General features: G+C 40.2%; 1 protein-coding gene across 1 annotated transcript in view; it reads left to right on the top strand.

Moving 5' to 3' along the window:
• The first annotated feature begins 6,625 nt into the window (after window positions 1-6,625).
• The window catches only part of LOC115266850 (uncharacterized), a 57,126-nt gene continuing 41,893 nt past the window's right edge, over window positions 6,626-21,858 (top strand). The window contains exon 1 of the mRNA XM_062842838.1: window positions 6,626-6,818. Coding sequence (XP_062698822.1) covers window positions 6,798-6,818 — 21 coding nt within the window. The 5' untranslated portion in view covers window positions 6,626-6,797. The remainder of the gene's footprint in view (window positions 6,819-21,858) is intronic.

Below are 21,858 nucleotides of genomic sequence, written 5' to 3' on the forward strand. Positions count from 1 at the left end.
TTCGACTATAGGTAGGGGAACCAACATATTTTGGACACAGCAACGAGCCAATACTTTTTGGACACTTACGGCAAAAACAAATGAAAGTCCAAAATATATTGGCGTAACGCTGTGTCCAAAATACGTTAATTCCCCTACTCTTGGTACCGACATTAGCCAAGTCGACATCTAAGATGACCAATGTTTCTAGCAGGATCTGACCCCGCTGGTTCGTGAAACGGCTTCCCCATTCCACGGCCCAGGCCTTAAAGGCACCCGCTATTACCACCGGCCTTCGCCCTGTTAGCACGGTCGTTAAGCGGTCCAGCATTTGCGTGAACCGCTCGATCGGCCACCGCGGAGGCGCATAACAGCTACAGAAGAAGACCCCGTTTACTTTGGCGACCACGAAGCCCTCATAGGTAGTAGACACCAACTCCTGCACGGGGTATTTACCCGTCGTCCATATCGCCGCCATTTTCCTGGATCCGATGTCGTTGCCGGTGGGTACTCGGTATGGGTCCGATATGATTGCGATATCCGTCTCCCACTCAGAAACCGCCTGACAAAGCATTTGCTGAGCCGCATCACAGTCAGTGGCTCAGGTTCAGCTGCGTTACCTGCACTGTGGTTTGTTGTTCACTGCGGTTTTCTTGAAGGCCGGGCACTTTGGACCACCCATCGAATGTCTGTTGTTCGAAGATTTCCCGCTACAGATCATGCAGATGGGCGGACTCGTGCAGCTTTGGGTCTTATGACCTTCAGCGCCGCATCGCCTGCACAGTTTGCGCCTGTCGGGGCCTTTACAGTCCCACGACTTGTGTCCTGGTTCCAGACACCTGAAGCAAACCTCTGGTGTCTCGTGGAATGTCAGGTGACATACACACCAGCCCACCTTTATGCTCCCTACTTTAACGGACTTTTTAACGTCCGCCACAGGTAGCTGAACCAAAGCTATCTGTGCCCCTGCTGGCCCTTTCCGTAGCTTAACGGCTGCGGCGGCCGCCTGCACATCGCACTGTTGCCGCAGTGCTGTGACGAGCTCTTCCACTTCAGTGATCTCATCAATGTCCTTGACCTTCAGAGTCGCCTCATGTGTCAGAGCCCTCACCTGCACACAGGGTGCAAAATGTTCAAAGTCATTGACTGAAAACAGCACGAATTTGAATGATTCTGCACTGAATATTCAAAACAAATATTTTCATTTTCGCTCTCCCTCTTCACACAGTCAGTCATTTCGTGGTCATTGAATATGAAGCCGATCGAGAATCATCTTCAAAATTACCTGCGTTTATGGCTACGATTCCCACCAAAATCACTCCACGACAATCAAATGGGACAATATCAGTGTAAAGCACCATCAAATGCAATCGAAAAGTTAATATTTTAGCAGCAATTTAATACTTTGTAACTTGTTTACAAATATTCACTGACTTTCATAAGGCAATCCATGACGACATATCGCGATGGGGGTGACAGCTGAAATTGTAAACACAGTGTATGTATAGCTTACCAAATTTTCGTCGAGTGTTCTCGGTGCTTAACAAATTCCTTTGTGTTCAACTGTCACCACGATCGACGAATGTCAAAAATATATGGTAAACAAAGAAAATCAGCTGATCGCATCTGTCTCATGGATTGCCTTATTCGCAGTTGACAAAGTGTGGGGTGTGAATAATGATTAGTGATATTCCCCTTGCATGTCCTTCCCCTAGTAAGCATCGGTGACAGCAATCATCATGACGAGACAGTGAGTGTGTTGCTGCCTCATTGAGGAGTGGAGCTTTGGCGGAGCCTGTCGCCTGTATTGCGAGGTCCCGTATCATGCCAAGTGATTCTACTGCAGTTTGCTAAGAATGTCGGAAACGGATTGTTATAGTGAGGTGCGTAACATTCACATTGGCGATCCTGCCAGGAGTGCATCATAATTTATTTCAAGATAATCAAAAAGTAGGTAGAATCACTTGGCATGTAAACAGTGAGAAAAAGTGGGTTGTTTGTGCTGCCGTTCTACGCATAATTGTCCCATGTTATATGGGATTCCCATATAACATGGGACAATCGGGCGTAGAACGGCAGTGTGTGTGTGAAGTGTTTAGTGCTACAAACGCGGCGTGCTGAGAATGCGGAGTAGTTTTTTTTTATCCGCGCCGTTGTGGATGTGTATGCAGCGGTTCGAGCACATCCACCCAGGCTGGTATGGTTGATTCTCGTTGTTGACTGATAGCACGTGATGGTTGAATGGGTGGTTCTTCAGTCGATCCTTGCGTGCATGCTCGATCATGTTCTTGTTCGGCACTTGTGATCACGCTTTCGTAGGATGGTTCATCCGCATGTTTTCGCTCGGTTGAAAAGTAAAGGCAAACAAACGACGTGTGGCGGCAGATAAGATAATCGGCAATTGGGAATGGAGTCATTAAATACTCGCGGTGAATCGAGGCTGGTATGATTGGGAAAATAAGGTAAGCATAAACGGGATTTTTCGCTTTGGAGCGAATTAATGGAATGTGGGTCCGCTGAAAATTGTTCTGCATAAAGAAAATGCAGGGACGTGTAATGAAAACCGTCCAAGAAAATGGCACGTTGGACAACCGCTGTAAACTGTTCTGCATAAAGAAAATGCAGGGACGTGTAATGAAAACCGTCCAAGAAAATGGCGTGTTGGACAACCGCCAAAAATTGTTTCTGCTAAAGAAAATGCAAGTATGTATAATGGAAACCGTTCAAGGAAATGGCTTGTTGGACTGTTGGATAGTCGCCGAAAACCAAGGAAATGGCATCCCTATTTCACCAATACGAGGTTTCTGTAGCCAAGCAGATAACCTGTCTCTCATTGTAGCATAGTTTTTTTGCGGGACAAGAAAACAAGAAGACATATCAGTCCCCTACCGAAAACAGCTCAGCATAGTGAAGATCCAGAATCGTTTGCCTTTGTCTGCCGTCAAGGAAACGCCGTATGAGCGATGCCATGAGAAAAGGCCGTATTACCCTACGTCTCCACTAGACATAAATGTCTTGCCATTTTGCTGCCAGAAAGAGAAAACGTAACAGAAATGATCAACACCGCTGCTTTTCATGCAAACAGCGAGTGAACATTTCTGTCATGACACATCTGTCCAGCAAAATGGCAAGACATTTCTGTCTAGTGGAGACGTCGGGTTACGCGCACATGAGAATTTTTTTGTTCGGAATACCATGTACGTCCATGTCCCAAAGGAATAGCGGCAGAAGTTGGATAAGAAAGCGAAGAAGGTTTTCGTCGGGTAAGTGGAAGGACGAAAGGCGTGAACAATCCTAGGTACCTAATTACGTAATTTATGTAGTCCTTTACTGTCAGATCGGTGTAACACGCTAAATATAATTTACACAAAACACAATTTACACGGGAAAAAAATCACGGTAATGAATATTTTTGAATACCAGACTGGATACACAAAATTTAATGGTTTCTTTAGTACATCGAGGTCTTGAAATTAGTTTATGGTAATACTGTCACTAAAATAGTCTACGAATCGAAACAGGGACTGAACCCGAGTGCTTTGCCGGTTGCCGTGGAGGACGGCTCTGAGTCTGAGGAGGAGATGGACGAATCGAATCCGAGTCTTGATACGTCATTTGACGAAAATGCATCCGAAGCGGGTTCATCATTTCATGGTTTCTCATTGGATAAGATCTCGAGGCGCTCGTTCCGATCAACAAAAGGTGTCCGGTCACAGTCGCCAAGGGCGTCTCCCAAATGGAGTTTTTCACGGAACTGATTTTGTCGAGCATCGTACGACAGGTTGATACCCGTAATCGTAAACAAGCAGGACAATGAACTAACGGTGTATTTCGTGAAAGTAAGCTGCGGGAATAGTGGCATCGTCGTTTAGAGTACAACGGCGGTAATGTGCGCGGCGGCGAGAAAGTGACGAAAAGGGTTAAGTCGAAATTGACGGAAAAGAAGAGGTATGTGTGCCACAACTGTGAGGAAGAAAGTGACTTCCGGCGAGACCCAGTGTGCGGCCTGAGACGAAGAAGTCTGCGGATAGTAAGGTGAACCTAACTGCAGAGGTACCGGATGGAATAGAGATGGCTGTAACGACGTCTAGCGCAAACCGGTAGTACTTGGACTCCGGTGCTACGTCTCACTTGACCAGTACGATGATCTCCTGAAGGACGTGAACGAAGCAGCCGGAAATCTGCCTGGCGGATGGAAGTAAGATATCTTAAATCAAAGACTTAAGTCAAATGGAGTTGACAGTGGAAATCTGATGGCGGAAAGGATGATCGGAGGGTTGTTACTCTGAAGGACGTTTACCATGTTCCGCCATTATCTGGTAACCTGTTATCGGTGAGTAAATTTTGCGACTTTGGGTACAATGGGTTTATTCGACCGAATCTGCTGCAAAGTGATGAAAGGCCAGGAGGTTATGGTTGGCTGGTTAGTGAACGTAGAAGTAGCTTGTACCGCTTGAAGCAGTTCTCGCAGAAAGCAGTTGTGACGAAGGCAGAGCATCCGAAGCAGTTTGAGCACCTGTGACATCGAAGGTCGAAGAGCGAACAAAAACAATCTGCATTTCGCTTCCGCGTTTCGCAGTATGTGACTCCAAAACGATGTGTATGAATATGTATATATATATATATATATATATATATATATATATATATATATATATATATATATATATATATATATATATATATATATATATATATATATATATATATATATATATATATATATATATATATATATATATATATATATATATATATATATATATATATATTTGTATATATATATATATATATATATATATATATATATATATATATATATATATATATATATATATATATATATATATATATATATATATATATAGTATATATATATATATATACATACAAAAAAGTGCGAGTTTTAAAAGTTCAAGTTTTTGTGGCCCAACAGAAGTGAACAACGAAAGAGCGCAAAAATGAGACATAAAAATGTGGCTCTTCGTCTTAATTCTTGTGTCTTGAGGTGTTCTTTGTTTTTAACGATTACAGTGGACTGACAAAGATAAAGAGAGCAATAGCGTAGATTTGGCGTACATTGTGGAAACAAATTACAAGCCTGTTTGATAGACTACTTTTTTTTTCGGAGAAGGAGGAGAATGTGGGGTGTGAATAATGATTAGTGATATTCCCCTTGCGTGTCCTTCCCCTAGTAAGCATCGGTGACAGCAATCATCATGACGAGACAGTGAGTGTGTTGCTGCCTCATTGAGGAGTGGAGCTTTGTCGGAGCCAGTCGCCTGTATTGCGAGGTCCCGTATCATGCCAAGTGATTCTACTGCAGTTTGCTAAGAATGTCGGAAACGGATTGTTATAGTGAGTGCGTAACATTCACACAAACAAGTATCGATCAGCTGACTATGAATATGCAGGTACACGGAAAAAACAGATTACCTAAAAATACGTTAAAAGAACGCAAAAATAAGAAAACCGCTTGAACTTTTTACCCAGCAGTGGGTTGTTTCCTCGCTCTCTCGCTCGCATTGTTGTCAAAAACAAAGCGAGAAGTAGCTACCTAGCCGATAATGTGCGTGAGAGAAGCCAAATCTGTGATTCGGAGTCGCGAAGCCTAGTGCTGCAGCCGAGGTACTACCTATGGCGGATCGAATGTCCCTTCAGTCATCTTCAAGTGTAGATGCGCCAAGCTGCTCTTCCGATGGTAGGGCCACTGCTAACTGCTGCGCGTAGTCTTGAGCCACTGCTACGTTACGCAGCTGCTCGATGTTAAACCACGGCGTTTGACTTCGACGCGTGGTGGTAACGAAAGTTTTGAGCATAAAAATTTATGATATGGTAGATCTTCGAAGAAAACAGAAAATTCAACATGCTTAGCTTACACTAGAATATAAAATAAACCAGGACATAGATGTTAAGGGGCCATTAGACTGTTTGTCGTTATGACAAATATTTGTCATTGAAGCCCGACATTCATCCAAGGTTGCTATGATTCACGTTGTGTTGGTCATTTGTTGGGCTTGTTTGGTCAAATATTTGTCATGTCTAATGGGACCTTTAGGTAACAACTCATATTTCCGTTATACAACAGAAATAGATAAGAACATCATATCACAGATTAAGCACTGTTCCTTTTGCTTAGTTACTTACAGGTATTCCACTTACACGTCTAGGTGTATCATCATCATATTTTAATCATTGCTAGGATTTCTTGTTTAGGGTGTAGGAATCGTGAAATTCAAATTAACTAGACTCTCCCAAACACCATCAAATTTACAAGCAAATTAGTTGATTTACAACCCCACCAACCGTGCTTCGCACTACTTGCTACCTGACTGTAAACCCCTTATCCAGAATTCACGTTACCGTGCGGGACTCCTCCTAAGCACATAGGTACATAATATGATTCGTGGAGTCTGGAACATTTTTCGGGAAATGCATAAATTATCAGCGAGTGTTGCGTCGTCACCGATCTTTTCGCCGCCGCGAGAACTTCGCTAATATCTCGCAGTGTACGGCCGGGCCGGGTCTGTCTGGCCAGGCGAGGAGGAGCACCTGCAAACAAGTGTGTTTGTATTTTAATGGATACCGGCTTTTCGGCTGCATACCCGTCGCCACGCTCAGGGCTTCAAATATTGGCAAGGTTTTTGGTGGATTTTAGTTTTCTGGTGCGTTTCGGGCTGAGCGGTGTGCGCGGATCGGTTTTCTGCAAGTGAATCCTTTTTCTGATGAAAGGAGGTAGCCTTGTGGGAATTTTGTGTTAAGTGTGAAATTGTTGCAGTGAAGATTGGACTCTTTTACCAGATGCAGAAATAAACATCATGAAGCATTTCATAATTCTAGTAAGTGTTCATTTGGTTAGATTGCATATGTTTTGTCATATTGGTTACCAAGTTGTTACATTAGCCTTTGTCTAATGGCATGTTTGTGCCTCGTTAATCGTTATGTTTTCGATCACCAATTTCTGCATTTCTGATTTGATTAATATTTCTGTTTTTCTTTCTCTTATGATTTCAAATAAATAAGGAATTATTTGTTTGAATATTAGTACCTTATTAATTTAACTCCACTTAATATTCTCAAATCAGATTTTCATTTGATTTGTAATGATCTTTATTTATTTGTAAATTTTGAATTATTTGGTATGGTTAGACCGAAGAATGAAGGCAATGATGAAGTTCGTCAATGTAGGAATTCGAGTCTCTAGTCGAGTCTCTTTTCAAGTGGTGTGAACATTTTTCCAGAAGAGAATTTGGATAATTTCACCAGAAATTATTCAGAGTTACATTTATAGTCGAATAGAGTTTAATTCCAACTAACATTTTTGCTGCATAAGAGTTTAAAAGTGCATTCTTCCACAAGCGTTAGATTCAGAAGCTTTTATGTAGCAAACTTTGTTAGAACGGAATTTGATGGAGGTTACGACGTGTAATGAGTGTCCTTGTAGCAACAGCTGTAAAGGCATGAGTATACAGCTTGAACATGATGAGACTGACGGATTCGGGTTCCTTATATTATGAGGACGTTACGCCATGAAGGAGAAGAAAAAGACGAAGAAGAAGAAATTGAAATGTTGTAAACCTTCAAGGACTTTTGGCATCCAATTTCAATTATCTCATATACATATTTTGTACCAGAGATTGTATAAGATTATAAAATATGCGTCGAAAATTTCAGAATAGGTCAATATAGAAACCTACGCCACTCTGAATTATGCATAAACACGCTGAATCAGGTATGCATAACCAAAACAAAATCTGCCTCAGGTCTTTTGCTTCGCGGTGCAGTTTTTGGAAATGGTTTGCTAAGTGGTCCATCCGCCATTACCACCAAATGGTCAACTGTCAATGTGTCAACTTCGTTTTCCATTGGAAACGATAATATTTATATGGCATTCAACGTGTTTACTGCGACTAAACAATATTGTTACTACATTGAAAACATTCACAATACTAATGCATTATCATCGATTTTAGACGGTTTTAAAAACTGGTTCAAAACAGAAGTGGAGACATTGCCATCAGATATAAGCTAAGAAGCCTCTAAACATGCATAGCATAACAGAACAGAAAAGAATAACAACTGGATAACCCAAGTAACAATTGCATTACTGATTGGTTTTGTTTGATTTTATTACGGTTTAATTACAGCAATAATTAAAACTTACAGTTTTATGACTACTTTTATGAAAACCATTAATGAAATGGATTTGATTGATTTTATTACGGTTTAATTACAGCAATAATTAAAACTTACAGTTTTATGACTACTTTTATGAAAACCATTAATGAAATGCTTTATAGTATACTTGAAGATATCCATAAAGCCAGATTTCAAGAGCAAACAAAATTCTTCGATATGTAAACCTTCTGGCATTTATTATTACCACAATAAAACTAAAAAAACTCTCAACAGATGGCGATCCGTTCGATTAGTAACAACATCTGTTGGTGAAAAAGAAGAAGCTACGACACTGCTAGGTTTATTGCGGTCATCATAAAAGTAAAATTGCTTTCGTTTTATTTTCGCTAATTATGGTCATCGCCATATTGAAAAATTAGCTGACGTGAATTGAAAATAGTTAATTTTGCTCAAATAAGCAATGAATTGATAGTTTGCCGCCATTTCCATAACATGCCCACATAAATAATCTCTTTCAGCTAAGTTTTCTTGTGATGCGAGATAGTTTTACTAAATTAACAAGTTGATTTATTTCATTCCAAGATGATAATATTCACTATTTTCGAATCGCATTAATTTTATGCTTCTGCAACCCCAATATTCACGGTAAAATTAAATGCGCATAAGCCTACCAACACAATAACTACTAAAATATTACTTTGAAATGACCGCTACTTGCGAATAATGTGTATACAGGGGATGGCCAAAATGTTTGGGATAGGCAACTTTTTTTTCTGTCACAAAAAAGTTCAACAAGCTATAACTTTTCATAGAGCGCATCAAAAAATCTCAAATTTTGACTGTTTGTCAACCTATTATGTGTGCATCATTGGTACAAATTTGGGCTCGATTGATTAATTTTTCGCAAAGTTAGAACCGTTTGCGTAAAACACTATTTTTCAAACAACTCATTTTTGAGGTGTCATATCTCGAAAACCAGTGAACCGAATTGAATGAAATTTTGTACGTACACTAACAATATGTAAATGCTTTACAAACTATTACAACATAGGTACTTTTTAAACGTCGAAAAAAGTTATCATGGATCGACACTTTTTGGATTTTTCTCGAAAAAATGTAATTTTTTCACATCAATGTCAATAAATTTAAGTGTTGATATCCAAAGATTTTCCACTTCTGTTCTCAAGTTATCTCTAATCAGATATATTAGAGCCTATTTAGATTGAAGGAAGAACACATTTAGTAATTTTTGTATGGTATTGTAAATTTGACTTATTTCCCTCTATATGGGTAAAAATTGCAATCCGATATAACTTAATTCGCCGTGAGAAAATATAACATTTTATAACGTCGTATTAAGTATCAATATATTGTTGATAAACGTTAAAAAATTCATTCAATTCGGTTCACTGGTTTCCGAGATATGACAGTTCAAAAATTAGTTGTCTAAATAATAGTGTTTTACCCGAACGGTTATAACTTCGCGAAAAATTAATCAATCGAGCCCAAATTTTTACCAATGATGCACATATAATAGGTTGACAAACAGTCAAAATTTGAGAATTTTTGATGCACTCTATGAAAAGTTACAGCATGTTGATTTTTTTTGTGGGAGAAAAAAAGTTGCCTATCCCAAACATTTTGGCCATCCCCTGTATGTATAATTAAATAATTTATTTAATTTGGGTTTGTGTAAAAACTTCCGTAGTATCGAATGGAGCTGGTTTGGCTCACCACACGGCCTTAAAAATTGAAATATTACCAAATTACCCCTACATCCCCTTTTTCTTTAAAATTTTACATGCATCGCCGCCCGAAGTGGAACGCAAACAATAAGAGCAAGACCAACCCTATGTCAAATTGCTGATACTGTGGAAGTTTTTACACAAATACGAGTTAAAAAAGGTATTGAATTTGAACGTCAGGTGGGAATAGATGAGGATTTTCTCAAAAATGTGTGAGAAAGAGAGAGCGGGGTAAAACGAGATCAACACACTGATTTCCAGCATAGTGCGGCGAACGAAACCCTCCTTATCTGAAACTATAGGGATTTTTACAGTTTGTGTCAAAAAATTATTCGAATCCATCCACTCCGAGCTGAGATATTGAATTTATTCGAGTTTTTTTTTTTCAGGTAGTCTTGGAAAAAATTTTTGGGGGTATCACCAGAAAAGATGATGGACGGATTTATGTAAATTTTGAAAAGATCTCGAGAGGAATTTCTGAAGGAATCGCTTCAAAAATATCTGGAGCAATCCCTGAAAGAGCTCCTGGAAAATACCTAGAGGAATTTCTGCAGGTATACCTGGAGTTAGCTCTGTAGGAATACCTAGAGGAATTTATGAAAGTATACCTGGAGCAATCCCTGGATGAATTCCTGGAGGAATCCTTAGAGTTCCTGGAAAAATTCCTGTAGAAACCCCTGAAGCAACTCCTAGAGGAATCTCTGGAGGTAATCCTGGAGGAGCTTCTGGACAAATTCCTGGCGGAATCCCTGGAAAAAAACTGTTGGAAGGATTTTTGAAAATATACCTGAAGGAGTTTCTGGATAAATCGCTAGAGGAATTATCGGAGGAATCCCTGGAGGAGTTTCTAATGGTATAACTGGAGGATTTCCTGGAAGCATCGCAGAAATTCTTGGACGAATGCTTGCGTGGAGCAATCCCTGGTTTAATTCCTAGATGAATTCCTGGTAGAATCTCTAGAGGAATTCTGGGAGGGACCTATGAAAGAATTCCCGGGGCAACCCCTGGATGAATTCCTAAAGAAATTCCTGCCGGAATACCTGGAGGAAATCCTGAAGGAATCCCTGGATGAATTCCTGGAGCAAATGCTAGAGGAAATCATGAATGAGCCCCTGATAAGTTCTAGAGGAATTCTTGGATGAATCCCTGGAGAAATTGTTGGAGGAATTTCTGAACGATATCTGAAGGAATTCCTGAATAAATCGCTAGAGGAATTTTTGGAGGAATCCCTGGAGGATTTTCTGAAAGAGTAACTGGAGGATTTCCTGGAGGCATCGCAGAAATTCCTGGATGCCTGGAACAAACCCTGGATGAATTCCTGTTGGAATCTTTTGAGAAATTCTGGAAGGGACTTCTGAAAGAATTCCCAGAGAAATCCCTAGATGAATTCCTAGTGAATGCCCTGGAGGCATTCCTGGATAAATCCATGGAGGAATTCCTGAAGGTATTCCTGAATAAATTCTGCAGGATTCCCTAGGGAAATTCTGGGAGGGATCCCTGGGGAAATTTCTGAAGAAATCTCTTTAGAGTTTTTCCTGGAAGAAACCTTAGAGAAGTTTCCGGAGAAATTCTTGGAGAATCTCTGGGGGAATTCTTGGAAAAATTACTGGAGGAATTCCTGGAGGATTCCATGAAGCAACTTCTGGAGGAACCTTAGAAGGAATTCCTGGAAGAACTTCTGGACAAATTCCTGGCGGAATCCCAGGAAGAATTCATGAAGAAATCCCTAAAGGAATTATTTGAATTAGATTCCTTAGAGGAGAAACTCCTGGAGGAAACCCTGGAAGAATTCCTGGAGGAATCCCTGGAAAATTCCTGGTACAATTCCTGAAATAATTTCTGAAGGAATCCATGGAGGATTTCCTGGAAAAATTCCTGAAGGAATTCTTGGTGGAATTCTTCGAGGAATGCTTAGAGGAACTCTTGGAGGAACTTCAGCAAAAACTCCTGGAGAAACATCTGGAATAATTCCTGGATAAATTCGGGGATTAATTCTTGGGGAAAATTGACGTAGTAATTTCAAAAGGAATTCCTGGATCAACTCCTGCAGGAACTTCTGAAGGAATTCCTGGAGGAATTCCCGAGGGAGTTGTTGGGGTAAGTCCTGGTGGAATTCTTGAAGGTATTCCTGATACCTCAAGGAATGCCTGGAGAAATTGCTGGAGACATGCCTGTAGAGATACATGCCCTGTGTAGAGAAATTCCTTGACCAATCTCTACAGGAATTCCTGGAGGCCGTACATAAATTCCTTCAGGAATCCCTAGAGAAATCCCTGGAGAAATTCCTGGAGTATTTCCTAGAAAAATCACTGTAGCACTTTTAGGAGGAATTCCGGGAAGATTCCCTGGAGGAATTTCCAGAGGAAATCCTGAACGAATCCCTGCAGCAGTTTTTAGAGGAATCCCTGCAGGAATTTCCCTAGGAATTCTGGAAAAATTCGTGTAGGAATACCTTGAGAAATTCCTGAAGGAATCACAGAAAGAATTCCTGTAGAAATCCTAGGAGGAAACTCCACGAGAAGATTCTGAAGATATCCCAGGTACTGAAGAAATCGCTGAAATTCCTTAGTAAATTCTGAAGGATTCCTCAAAACAGTTCGTAGAGGGAGAAATTCCTATAATAGTTCCTGAAGAAACCCCATGAGGAATCCCTGAAGCAATTCCTCAGGGAATCTCAGGAGAGCTTGCTTAGCGAATTTATGGAAGAATGTCTGTAAAGTTGTTGTTTATTTAACTTATAATTTTGAAAGAGGGAAAAGCCCCTTTGAGTGATTTCCTTGCATTTCGAAATCGCTCTCAAAGAGGCATAAAATGTTTGTAAAGATCCTTGGATAAAAAATCTGAAGAAATCTGTTTCTGACTTGACCTGAGATTCAAGATGCACTTCCGACAAACTTATGGCGAAACTGGAAGCATTTCATCATTTTTTTGATTTTTGATTTTTGCCTTTCTCGTACACCAAGGTGTACCGAAAGGCTATATCGTCGGTTTCCTGCAATAAGGGCACAACTCAAAAAATGTGAATTTTCAGAATGAGCGTTTGAAAATTGGCAATCATGAAGCACCTCCTGCAAATTCAATTATTTTTCTCATCATTTGACAAAAATAAACAAATTTTGATTGTTGTATCATTGAAAGGGGCTGAAGGACTATCTGTTTCATAAATTTTTGACAACTATTTTTCAACGACTATTGAAAAAGTTGACTGATTTTGAGTTGTGCCCTTACTGCGGAAAATTGGTGAAAATGCCCAAATCTCGTGTTTCACAACGAATTTTGGAACGGGTCTTTGTGAGATGAAATTTTACATAGTTTTTCATCATTTGCCATCAAAATCTCAAAAATGACAAATTTTGAGTTGTGCCCCTATTGCAGGAAACCGACGATATGTTCACTCCAAAAACGAAAATTTGATAGAGCCTCCGGAGGGGTCAAGTCTTATATACCAATCGACTCAGCTCGACGAATTGAGGTGATGTCTGTGTGTGTGTATGTGTGTGTGTGTGTATGTGTGTGTGTGTATGTGTGTGTGTGTGTGTGTATGTGTGTGTACAAAAAAACTCACATCACTTGTTGGCAGTAAACCTCAACCGATTTTATTGACCGACGGTTCATTTGACGCGGAATCTGGTCCCATTGTTTCCTATTGAAAATGGTTCAGATCGGTCCAGCCGTTCCGGATTTATGGCCATTTAGGTGTTCCGAACCGGTACCCCAGGAAGGGGCCAGATATGAAAACGCTACAAACCCATCCATGCGGCACATCAAACTACGGCATTTTCGATAGCTTGATGAATGGTAAGCAGAAAAATAGTCTCAGACCATATCTGAACCGGTAGTGTCCCGGAACCGGTTCCGGGTGTCCCGCCGGAAGTGACCGAACATAAAAGTGAACTAAACCCATGCATGCGACATATCAAACCGCGGCTTTTTCGATAACGTGGTGAACAGTAAGCAGGAAAACATTCTCAGACCATATCGGAACCGGTAGTGTTCCGGAACCGGTTGCAAATGTCCCGCCGGAAGTGGCCAAGTATTAAAGTTAACCAAACCGATGCATGCGACATATCAAATAGTGTCTTTTTTGATATCCTGATGAACAGTAAGCAGGATAATATTCTCAGACCATATCTGAACCGGTTGTGTCCTGGAACCGGTTTCGGGTGTCCCGTCGGAAGTGGCCAAATATAAAATTGAAATAAAACCATGCATGTGACATATCAAACCACAGCTTTTTCGATAACCTGATGAACAGTTAGCAGGAAAGCATTCTCAGACCATATCGGAACCGGTTCCAGATGTTCCGCCGGAGGTGGCATAGTATAAAAGTTAATTAAACCCATGCAAGGGACATATCAAATAGTGGCTTTTTTGATATCCTGATGAACAGTAAGCAGGAAAATATTTTCAGAACATATCTGGATCGGTTGTGATCCAGAACCGGTTCCGGGTGTCCCGCCGGAAATGGCCAAATATAAAAGGGAACCAAACCCATGCAAGCGACACATCAAATCGCGGATTTTAAGGCATCTTGATTTAACAAAAAAAAGTTTCCGGCCATATTGGGGACAACCGGTAGTGTTCCGCAACCGATTACGGTTGCCCCATCGGAAGTGGTCAAATGTAAAGGAGAACCAAACCCATAAATTCGACACATTTAATGACTTTTTAGGTAAGCTGATGAACGGTTAACAAAAAAAAATCAAAGTGTGCCGAAACCGGTTCCAGATGCCCCGACGGAAGTGGTCAAATGTAGAAAAAAAAACCAAACGCATACACGCAGCACACTAAATAACGGCTTCTTCGATAACGCGAAGAACGGTCAGCAAGAAAATAGTCTCAAGTCAGTAGTGTTCCGGAACCAGATTCGAGTGCCTCGCCGGAACTGGCGAAATGCACGAATGAACCAAACCCATACATGCATTACATCAATTTGCGACTTTTTAGGAGAACTGATTAATAATTTGCATGAAACTAGTCTAAGACCACATCAGGGACAATCGGTAAGTGGTAAAATGTGAACCGAAAGTTGTAAATGTGAAATTGAATCAAATCCATGTGTGTCGTACCATAAAACCACGCTGATTCGACAATGATTGCTGCCAAATTACCTGTGTAAACTTTCAATTCGATAAACTAACTCTATTTTTGTTTTGTTTAGATTGTATGATTTGTTTTTGAACACAAATCTAACAGATATTGTGGTGGTACGAATTGATAGCTTGTACATTTTACGATTGTTGGCTTCCGAGGTTCACTGCGGTTGATCACCAAACGGATCAGGTGTCGGAATGCACCAAATTAGAACTTTCGGAAGTAGCAGCTGCACGAGGAGCCGCTGCGGGTGTAAGTAACATCACAATATCGTATCATTCGTATTTACAGTGTATTACACTGAGACATTTGATCATTTTTTTAGTTCAACAAATTTCGAATGAGCGGGGTACAAGTTAAAAAGTGTCTTATTAAAGAGTGATGAATACGCGGGGTTTGACAGTACATCAAATAGCAGCTTTTTTGATAACTTCTTCTTCTTCTTTATAGCTCAACGTTCGCATTGGAACTTGGCCTGCCTCTCTTCTACTTAGTGTTCTTTAGAGCACTTCCACAGTTAATAATTGAAGGGTTTTCTTTGACCGCCATTGCATGAATTTGTATATTGTGAGGCAAGTTCAGTGATACACTATGCTCAGGAAGTCGAGAAAATGTTCCCGACCGGAACGGGAATCAAACCCGCCGTTTCCGGATTGGCGATTCATAGCCTCAACCACTAGGCCAACTGGAGACCCTTTTTTGATAACACGATGATCGATTCGTAAGAACATAGCCTCAGACCATATTTTAGACAACCGGTAGTGTCCCGAAACTAGTTCTGGGTGTCCCACTGGAAGTGGTCAAATGTAAAAGTGATTTGTACCCATGCATAAGATAAATCAAATCGTGGTCTTTTTAGGTAACCTGATGTACGTTAGCAATGATATTGCCTCAGACTATATTTGGGAGACCCGGTGGTGCTCCGGAACCTGTTCCGGAAAGTAACCAAATGTACCATGCGACACATCACATCACGGCTTTTTTAATAACCCGAGGAACGGTTAGCTAGAAAATAGGCTCATACCAAATTAGAGTAAATAAAATCAATGCAAGCGATAAATATGTGTAAGAGAACAAAATCTTGACATATTAAACCCACATACAAACAGACGTTCCACTATACTCACTACGTTCTTGTTTTTAACGGTCAATAAAATATAACCTAGAATGTGCAAAAAAAAAAACTTTATCGAAGACCGCATAGTGATCTGTGAATGTGTAAAAAGTTATATCTTAGCTTGTTAGTATCGTCTTGATATTGATCAGCTCCCAATGTTAGTGAAGGTACTCAAGCAGTCAACTGAGAAATCTGATATTATTCAGCTCTGTTTTTACGCTGAACACAACGTCGGAGTATGTGCCATCAATAAGTTTTAAGTCAATTCAATGATGGCTTTGATAAAATGCTTGCTTTTCTTAAAAAATATCAGGATTCAGGAACACTTTGACTTACGTCGACGGAAAGATCGTGAGAACATATACGACGAGAAAGGCACTATCACCTCTAGGTGGATTAATTTGGGTTTTTTATTAAATAACGAAGCAATATTTACAAAACCGATTTTCGTACACATGTAGAGTATGGTTCAAGGTATCTTCTAAATTTTTTTGAAGTGAAAAATGTTTTCCATTTTTGCAGAAACCATTTTTTTTTTGAAATTTTGTTCAAAAATGGTTTTTGCAAAAACGAAAAACATTTTCCACCACAAAAAATTCAGAAGATACCTTGATCCATACTCCACATGTGTACGAAAACCGATTTTGAAAATATTGCATCGTTATTTAATAAAAAATCAAAAACCAAAAAATGAGAAAATGCTTCCAGTTTCGCCATCTCGTTATCCGTTTAGGGCCAGAGGAGTCAATATGACTCCGGTGATGAAACCGAGCATAACAAACGTATTCGAAGTCAGCGAGGTTGCGGCAGCAATGGCGAAATTATCCGGTTCCAAAGGGTTAATACAGATAAAAACCCAGATTAATCCACCTAGTGGTGATAGCGCCTTTCTCGTCGAATATGTACTCTAAGATATTTCCGTCGCCATAAGCCGAAGTGTTCCTGAATTCTAAAAATACTCTAGAACGGAACAAATATCATTTTCTTCTTTTGTCACAGTGCTCGTTCGTCAATGAGGGGGTGGAGTTGATAAATAATAAATTTACTTGATGAAAAAAATACTCAAACAACTAAGCAAAACCGATTAACTCATCGGGTTTGGTAAGAAATTTTCTGGAGGACTCTACACCTTAAAATTTAAAAATTTATTTGTTTATTCATTTGTGTCCTTCCTCAAAATGTTGAATTCCGATCCAAAATTTCGAAGGGGGGGCCCCTCTGGACTTAAGAGAAAATCGAAATTTGTGTCAGCCTTGTTCAGAAAAGCAAGAACCTTATTAAAGCCATAATCGAATTTGGAAACTTATTGATGGCTCATATTCCTATGTTATGTATTATGTTAAACGTATAAGCAGAGCTGAAATAGTAGTTTACGCTACAAAGTGCAGAATGAGGATTTTTACAGCACAAGTCATACATTTATCCAACGAGGCTTGCTGTGTTGGATAATTACGATGAGTGCTGTAAAAATCGAGTTCTGCACCGAGTTTCGTGCAACGTTATTTGCAATTTCATAAATTACCACATAAGTGACCCGATTTTGTCATCCTCTTTTTCACATTTTTTACTCTTTTCAAAGACTGAAACAGTTTTTCATACTTTTTATCCCTCTATGTTCTGCATCTCAGCAGTAGTTTGATGATAAAAATTAATAAATTGCATAAAATGTGACCATATGGTAATGGGAGCAAAAAGTTTTTTGCATAATGGGGCTGACAAAATCAGGTCCTTACTGTACTTGAGGCAAGATTTGAGGATAATTTTAAACAAAACTTTTTCATCAAACTCCATTCTGATGTTCATAGCCATGTTTGAAAGTGTGATCATAGCAGGTTATGCTGTGTAGTTCTCAGAAATGTTTAAACCTTTCTGGATGCAGGTTTAAAAATTTCTGAGAACTACACAGCATAACCTGCTATGATCACACTTTCTTAAACATGGCTATGAACATCAGAATGGAGTTTGATGAAAAAGTTTTGTTTAAAATTATCCTCAAATCTTGCCTCAAGTACAGTAAGGACCTGATTTTGTCAGCCCCATTTTGCAGAAAACTTTTTGCTCCCATTACCATCATCAAGAAGTTGATCAAAACTGAAAACAGTGCTGTAGTGGTTCATTACGCAACGCAAATCAGTGCTGTAATGAACCATTATCGCACTGCTAATTTGGTGTGGGAAAGTAAGCCTTTTCCTGTCATATTTGCGTGAGGGAAAACAGCCTATTACGATGAGAGATTGCAAAAAAATATTAAACCTCTCAGTTGACTGCTTGACCACCTTTACTAGCACTGGAGATTCATGTAAAATTTGACAAAAAAAAGTGCAAGCAAGTAAAATTTCCCATAATAAAACCCATTCAAATTTTAACCGTGTTACAGAGCGCGATGGCTCAACCAGTTGCATCAAAATTGTGCGCAGTAATTTAAGTGCTATAAAATTAAAATTTTCCCATACAACGTTGATTCATCCTACTGTATAATAACGCCTCAGGAAAATGGTGTGATTTGCAAGATCGCATGAATTTTTATCAAAATTTTGTTCTTGTGCGCATATGTATCGCTTGCATCGATTTTGTTTTGTTGTAATTTCGGCGATGCACCTAATCCTGATTCTGCAACACTGCCGGTAATCTTTGGTGTGGTCAGAGCTTGGTCAAAGACTATTTTCCCGCTGCCCGTTTATCTGGTTATCGAACATTTTTGATGATTTGATATTTCGCATGCATGGGTTTGGTTCACTTTTAAAACTGGCCACTTCCGGCTAGACATCTGGAAACGGTTCCGGAACACAACCGGTTCAGATATGTTATTTAGAGGATTGATTGGTGGTTATCGGTGATATACAGCTTGTTTAGCATTAAGCGTTTCGACCTACTATTCTTCGGTCATCATCAGAAGCATTCAGCAGGATTCATCCCTTCAACTTCGTCAGTTTACTATATTGGCGATTCAGATATGGGCTGAAACTATTTTCCTGCTTACCGTTAATCTGATTATCGATAAAGCCGATATTTGGTGTGTCGCATGTCTGGGTTCGGTTCACTTTTTTAATTGGGACACCTGGAACCGGTTCCGGAACACAACCGGTTCAGATGTAGTCCTGCTTACCGTTCATCTGGTTCAAAAAAGTCGCTCTTTGATGCGTCGCATGCATGGGTTTGGTACACTTTTATAGTTGGCCACTTCCGGCGGAACACTTGGAACCAGTTCAGGAACACAACCGGTTCAGATATGGACTGAAACTAACTTACTGCTTACCGTTCATCTGGTTATCGAAAAAGCCGCTCTTTGATGTGTCGCATGCCTGGGTATAGTTCACTTTTTTAATTGGCCACTTCCGGCGGGAAACCTGGAACCGGTTCCGGAACACAACCGGTTCAGATATGGGCTGAAACTATTTTACTGCTTACCGTTCATTTGGTTATCGAAAAAGCCGCTCTTTGATGTGTCGCATGCATGGGTTTGGTTCACTTTTATATTTGGCCACTTCCGGCGGGAAACCTGGAACCGGTTCCGGAACACAACCGGTTCAGATATGGGCTGAAACTATTTTACTGCTTACCGCTCATTTGGTTATCGAAAAAGCCGCTGTTTGATGTGTCGCATGCATGGGTTTGGTTCACTTTTTTAGTTGGCCACTTCCGGCGGGAAACCTGGAACCGGTTCCGGAACACAACCGGTTCAGATATGGGCTGAAACTATTTTTCTGCTTACCGTTCATTTGGTTATCGAAAAAGCCGCTCTTTGATGTGTCGCATGCATGGGTTTGGTTCACTTTTTTAGTTGGCCACTTCCGGCGGGACACCTGGAACCGATTCTGGAACACAACCGGTTCAGATATGGTCTGAAACTATTCTCCTGCTTACCGTTCATCAGGTTATCGAAAAAGCCGCTGTTTGATGTGTCGCATGCATGGGTTTAGTTCACTTTTATATTTGGCCACTTCCGGCGGGACACCCGGAACCGGTTCCGAAACACTACCGGTTCAGATATAGTCTGAGACCATTTTCCTACTTCCCTTTCATCAGATAATCGAAAATGCAGTGGTTTGATGGGTCGCATGCATGGGTTTGTTGCATTTTCATATCTGGCCCCTTCCTGGGGTACCGGTCCGGAACACCTAAATGGCCATAACTCCGGAACGGCTGGACCGATCTGAACCATTTTCAATAGGAAACAATGGGGCAATATACCGCGTCGAATGAACCATCGATCGTTGAAATCAGTTGATATTTACTATCTAAAAATGAGGTGACCTTTTTGTACACATACACACACACACACATACATACACACACACACACACACACACACACACACACACACACACACACACACACATACATACACACAGACATCATCTCAACTCGTCGAGCTGAGTCGATTGGTATATAACACTTGACCCCTCCGGGGGCTCTATCAAATTTTCGTTTTTGGAGTGAACATATAGCCTTTCGGTACACCTTGGTGTACGAGAAAGGCAAAAAGAATGGGAACACAAAAGAATTTGAATATACTGCAACATTTGCACCCATTTAGACTCGGCCGAAATTCATTATCATCACAGTCGAATTTCGCACACGACTTCGCAGCGGCTGGCATGCACAAGTTCGGTTGAGTTCAAGACAGGGGCGTCGGATGCACAACAGGTAAACAAAATAAGCTTGATTAGTGTGAAATTTCGCTGGGAAATGATGATTCAGTGGATTCTCAAATTATCACAGTAGTCTAAACATTAATGAGAAACCCAATAATCACTTTTAACATTTTACAGTTTTGGCTTTTTGATAACCTCCAGCTAATGTTTCCAACTTTTTACAACGTCACACCATGTGCTGAAAAATAATTTAGTTAAGTTCAGAGCTAATCTACTAGTACCACCATTTCACACAGGATTCAGTCAGTACGCCCTAGACTTGTGGCATTGTCCATAAACAACGTAGACTCAATCTTGGTCATTTCAGACTTCCCTCCCCCAAGTAGACTTTTATCTATTAAACGATAAATTTCGTATGGGCCGTAAGCTTTGGTAAGCCCTCCTCCATTCTTTTGAGTCTACGTAGTTTTAGAAGGCGCCCTGTAAATTATTCATCGTCAAGTTGCCGGCTGTACCATTCTAAAACATACGCCTACGTTATAAAATACTAATGAGGATGTTGGTTCCATCATCTTGACAATCGCTATCATTTTCAGAAAGAGTTCTTCAACGATTTCATCCTACCCATCATCCTACTTACTGGAAATAGAATGTGTGAACCGAGCACGTGGTGTCGTCGACTTATCAACCGGTTTTCACACGATTCGCTTTTGCTGCGATTCAACTTTTAGCACACGACACAAATTGTAGACATGTAGGCGAAGCGGATTATTCGTTCATAGTTGATACGGTTACTGTGAACTGCGCCAAAATGTATGCTTGGCCTATATGCACACTACAAGGTATCCCCTCAGAGACTGGGTTGGATTTACGATACACCGTGTCCTTTAAGTTTTCATACAAATTACAAATTTCGAAAATATAATTTAATTTCACATTCGTGATTCATATTTTCAAAATGAATGCATGTATTGAAGGGTCACATAATACTGATTAAATAAAGCATACGGTTTAGAATAATGTAATTTTCTTTTGGTTTTTATAAGCCTATAGGCTATATAGAGTATGTGTACCATCAGTAATCTCACGCTCCCATATTCATCCTATTCGAGAACAAGCGATTACGGCACCGATTGATTCCGTTTTTTTGTTTTCATGGGTGCTCACTTCTAACAAAAAATACAAAAAT

This window comes from Aedes albopictus, chromosome 3, assembly GCF_035046485.1.
Source record: "Aedes albopictus strain Foshan chromosome 3, AalbF5, whole genome shotgun sequence".
NCBI classification, from domain to species: Eukaryota; Metazoa; Arthropoda; class Insecta; order Diptera; family Culicidae; genus Aedes; species Aedes albopictus.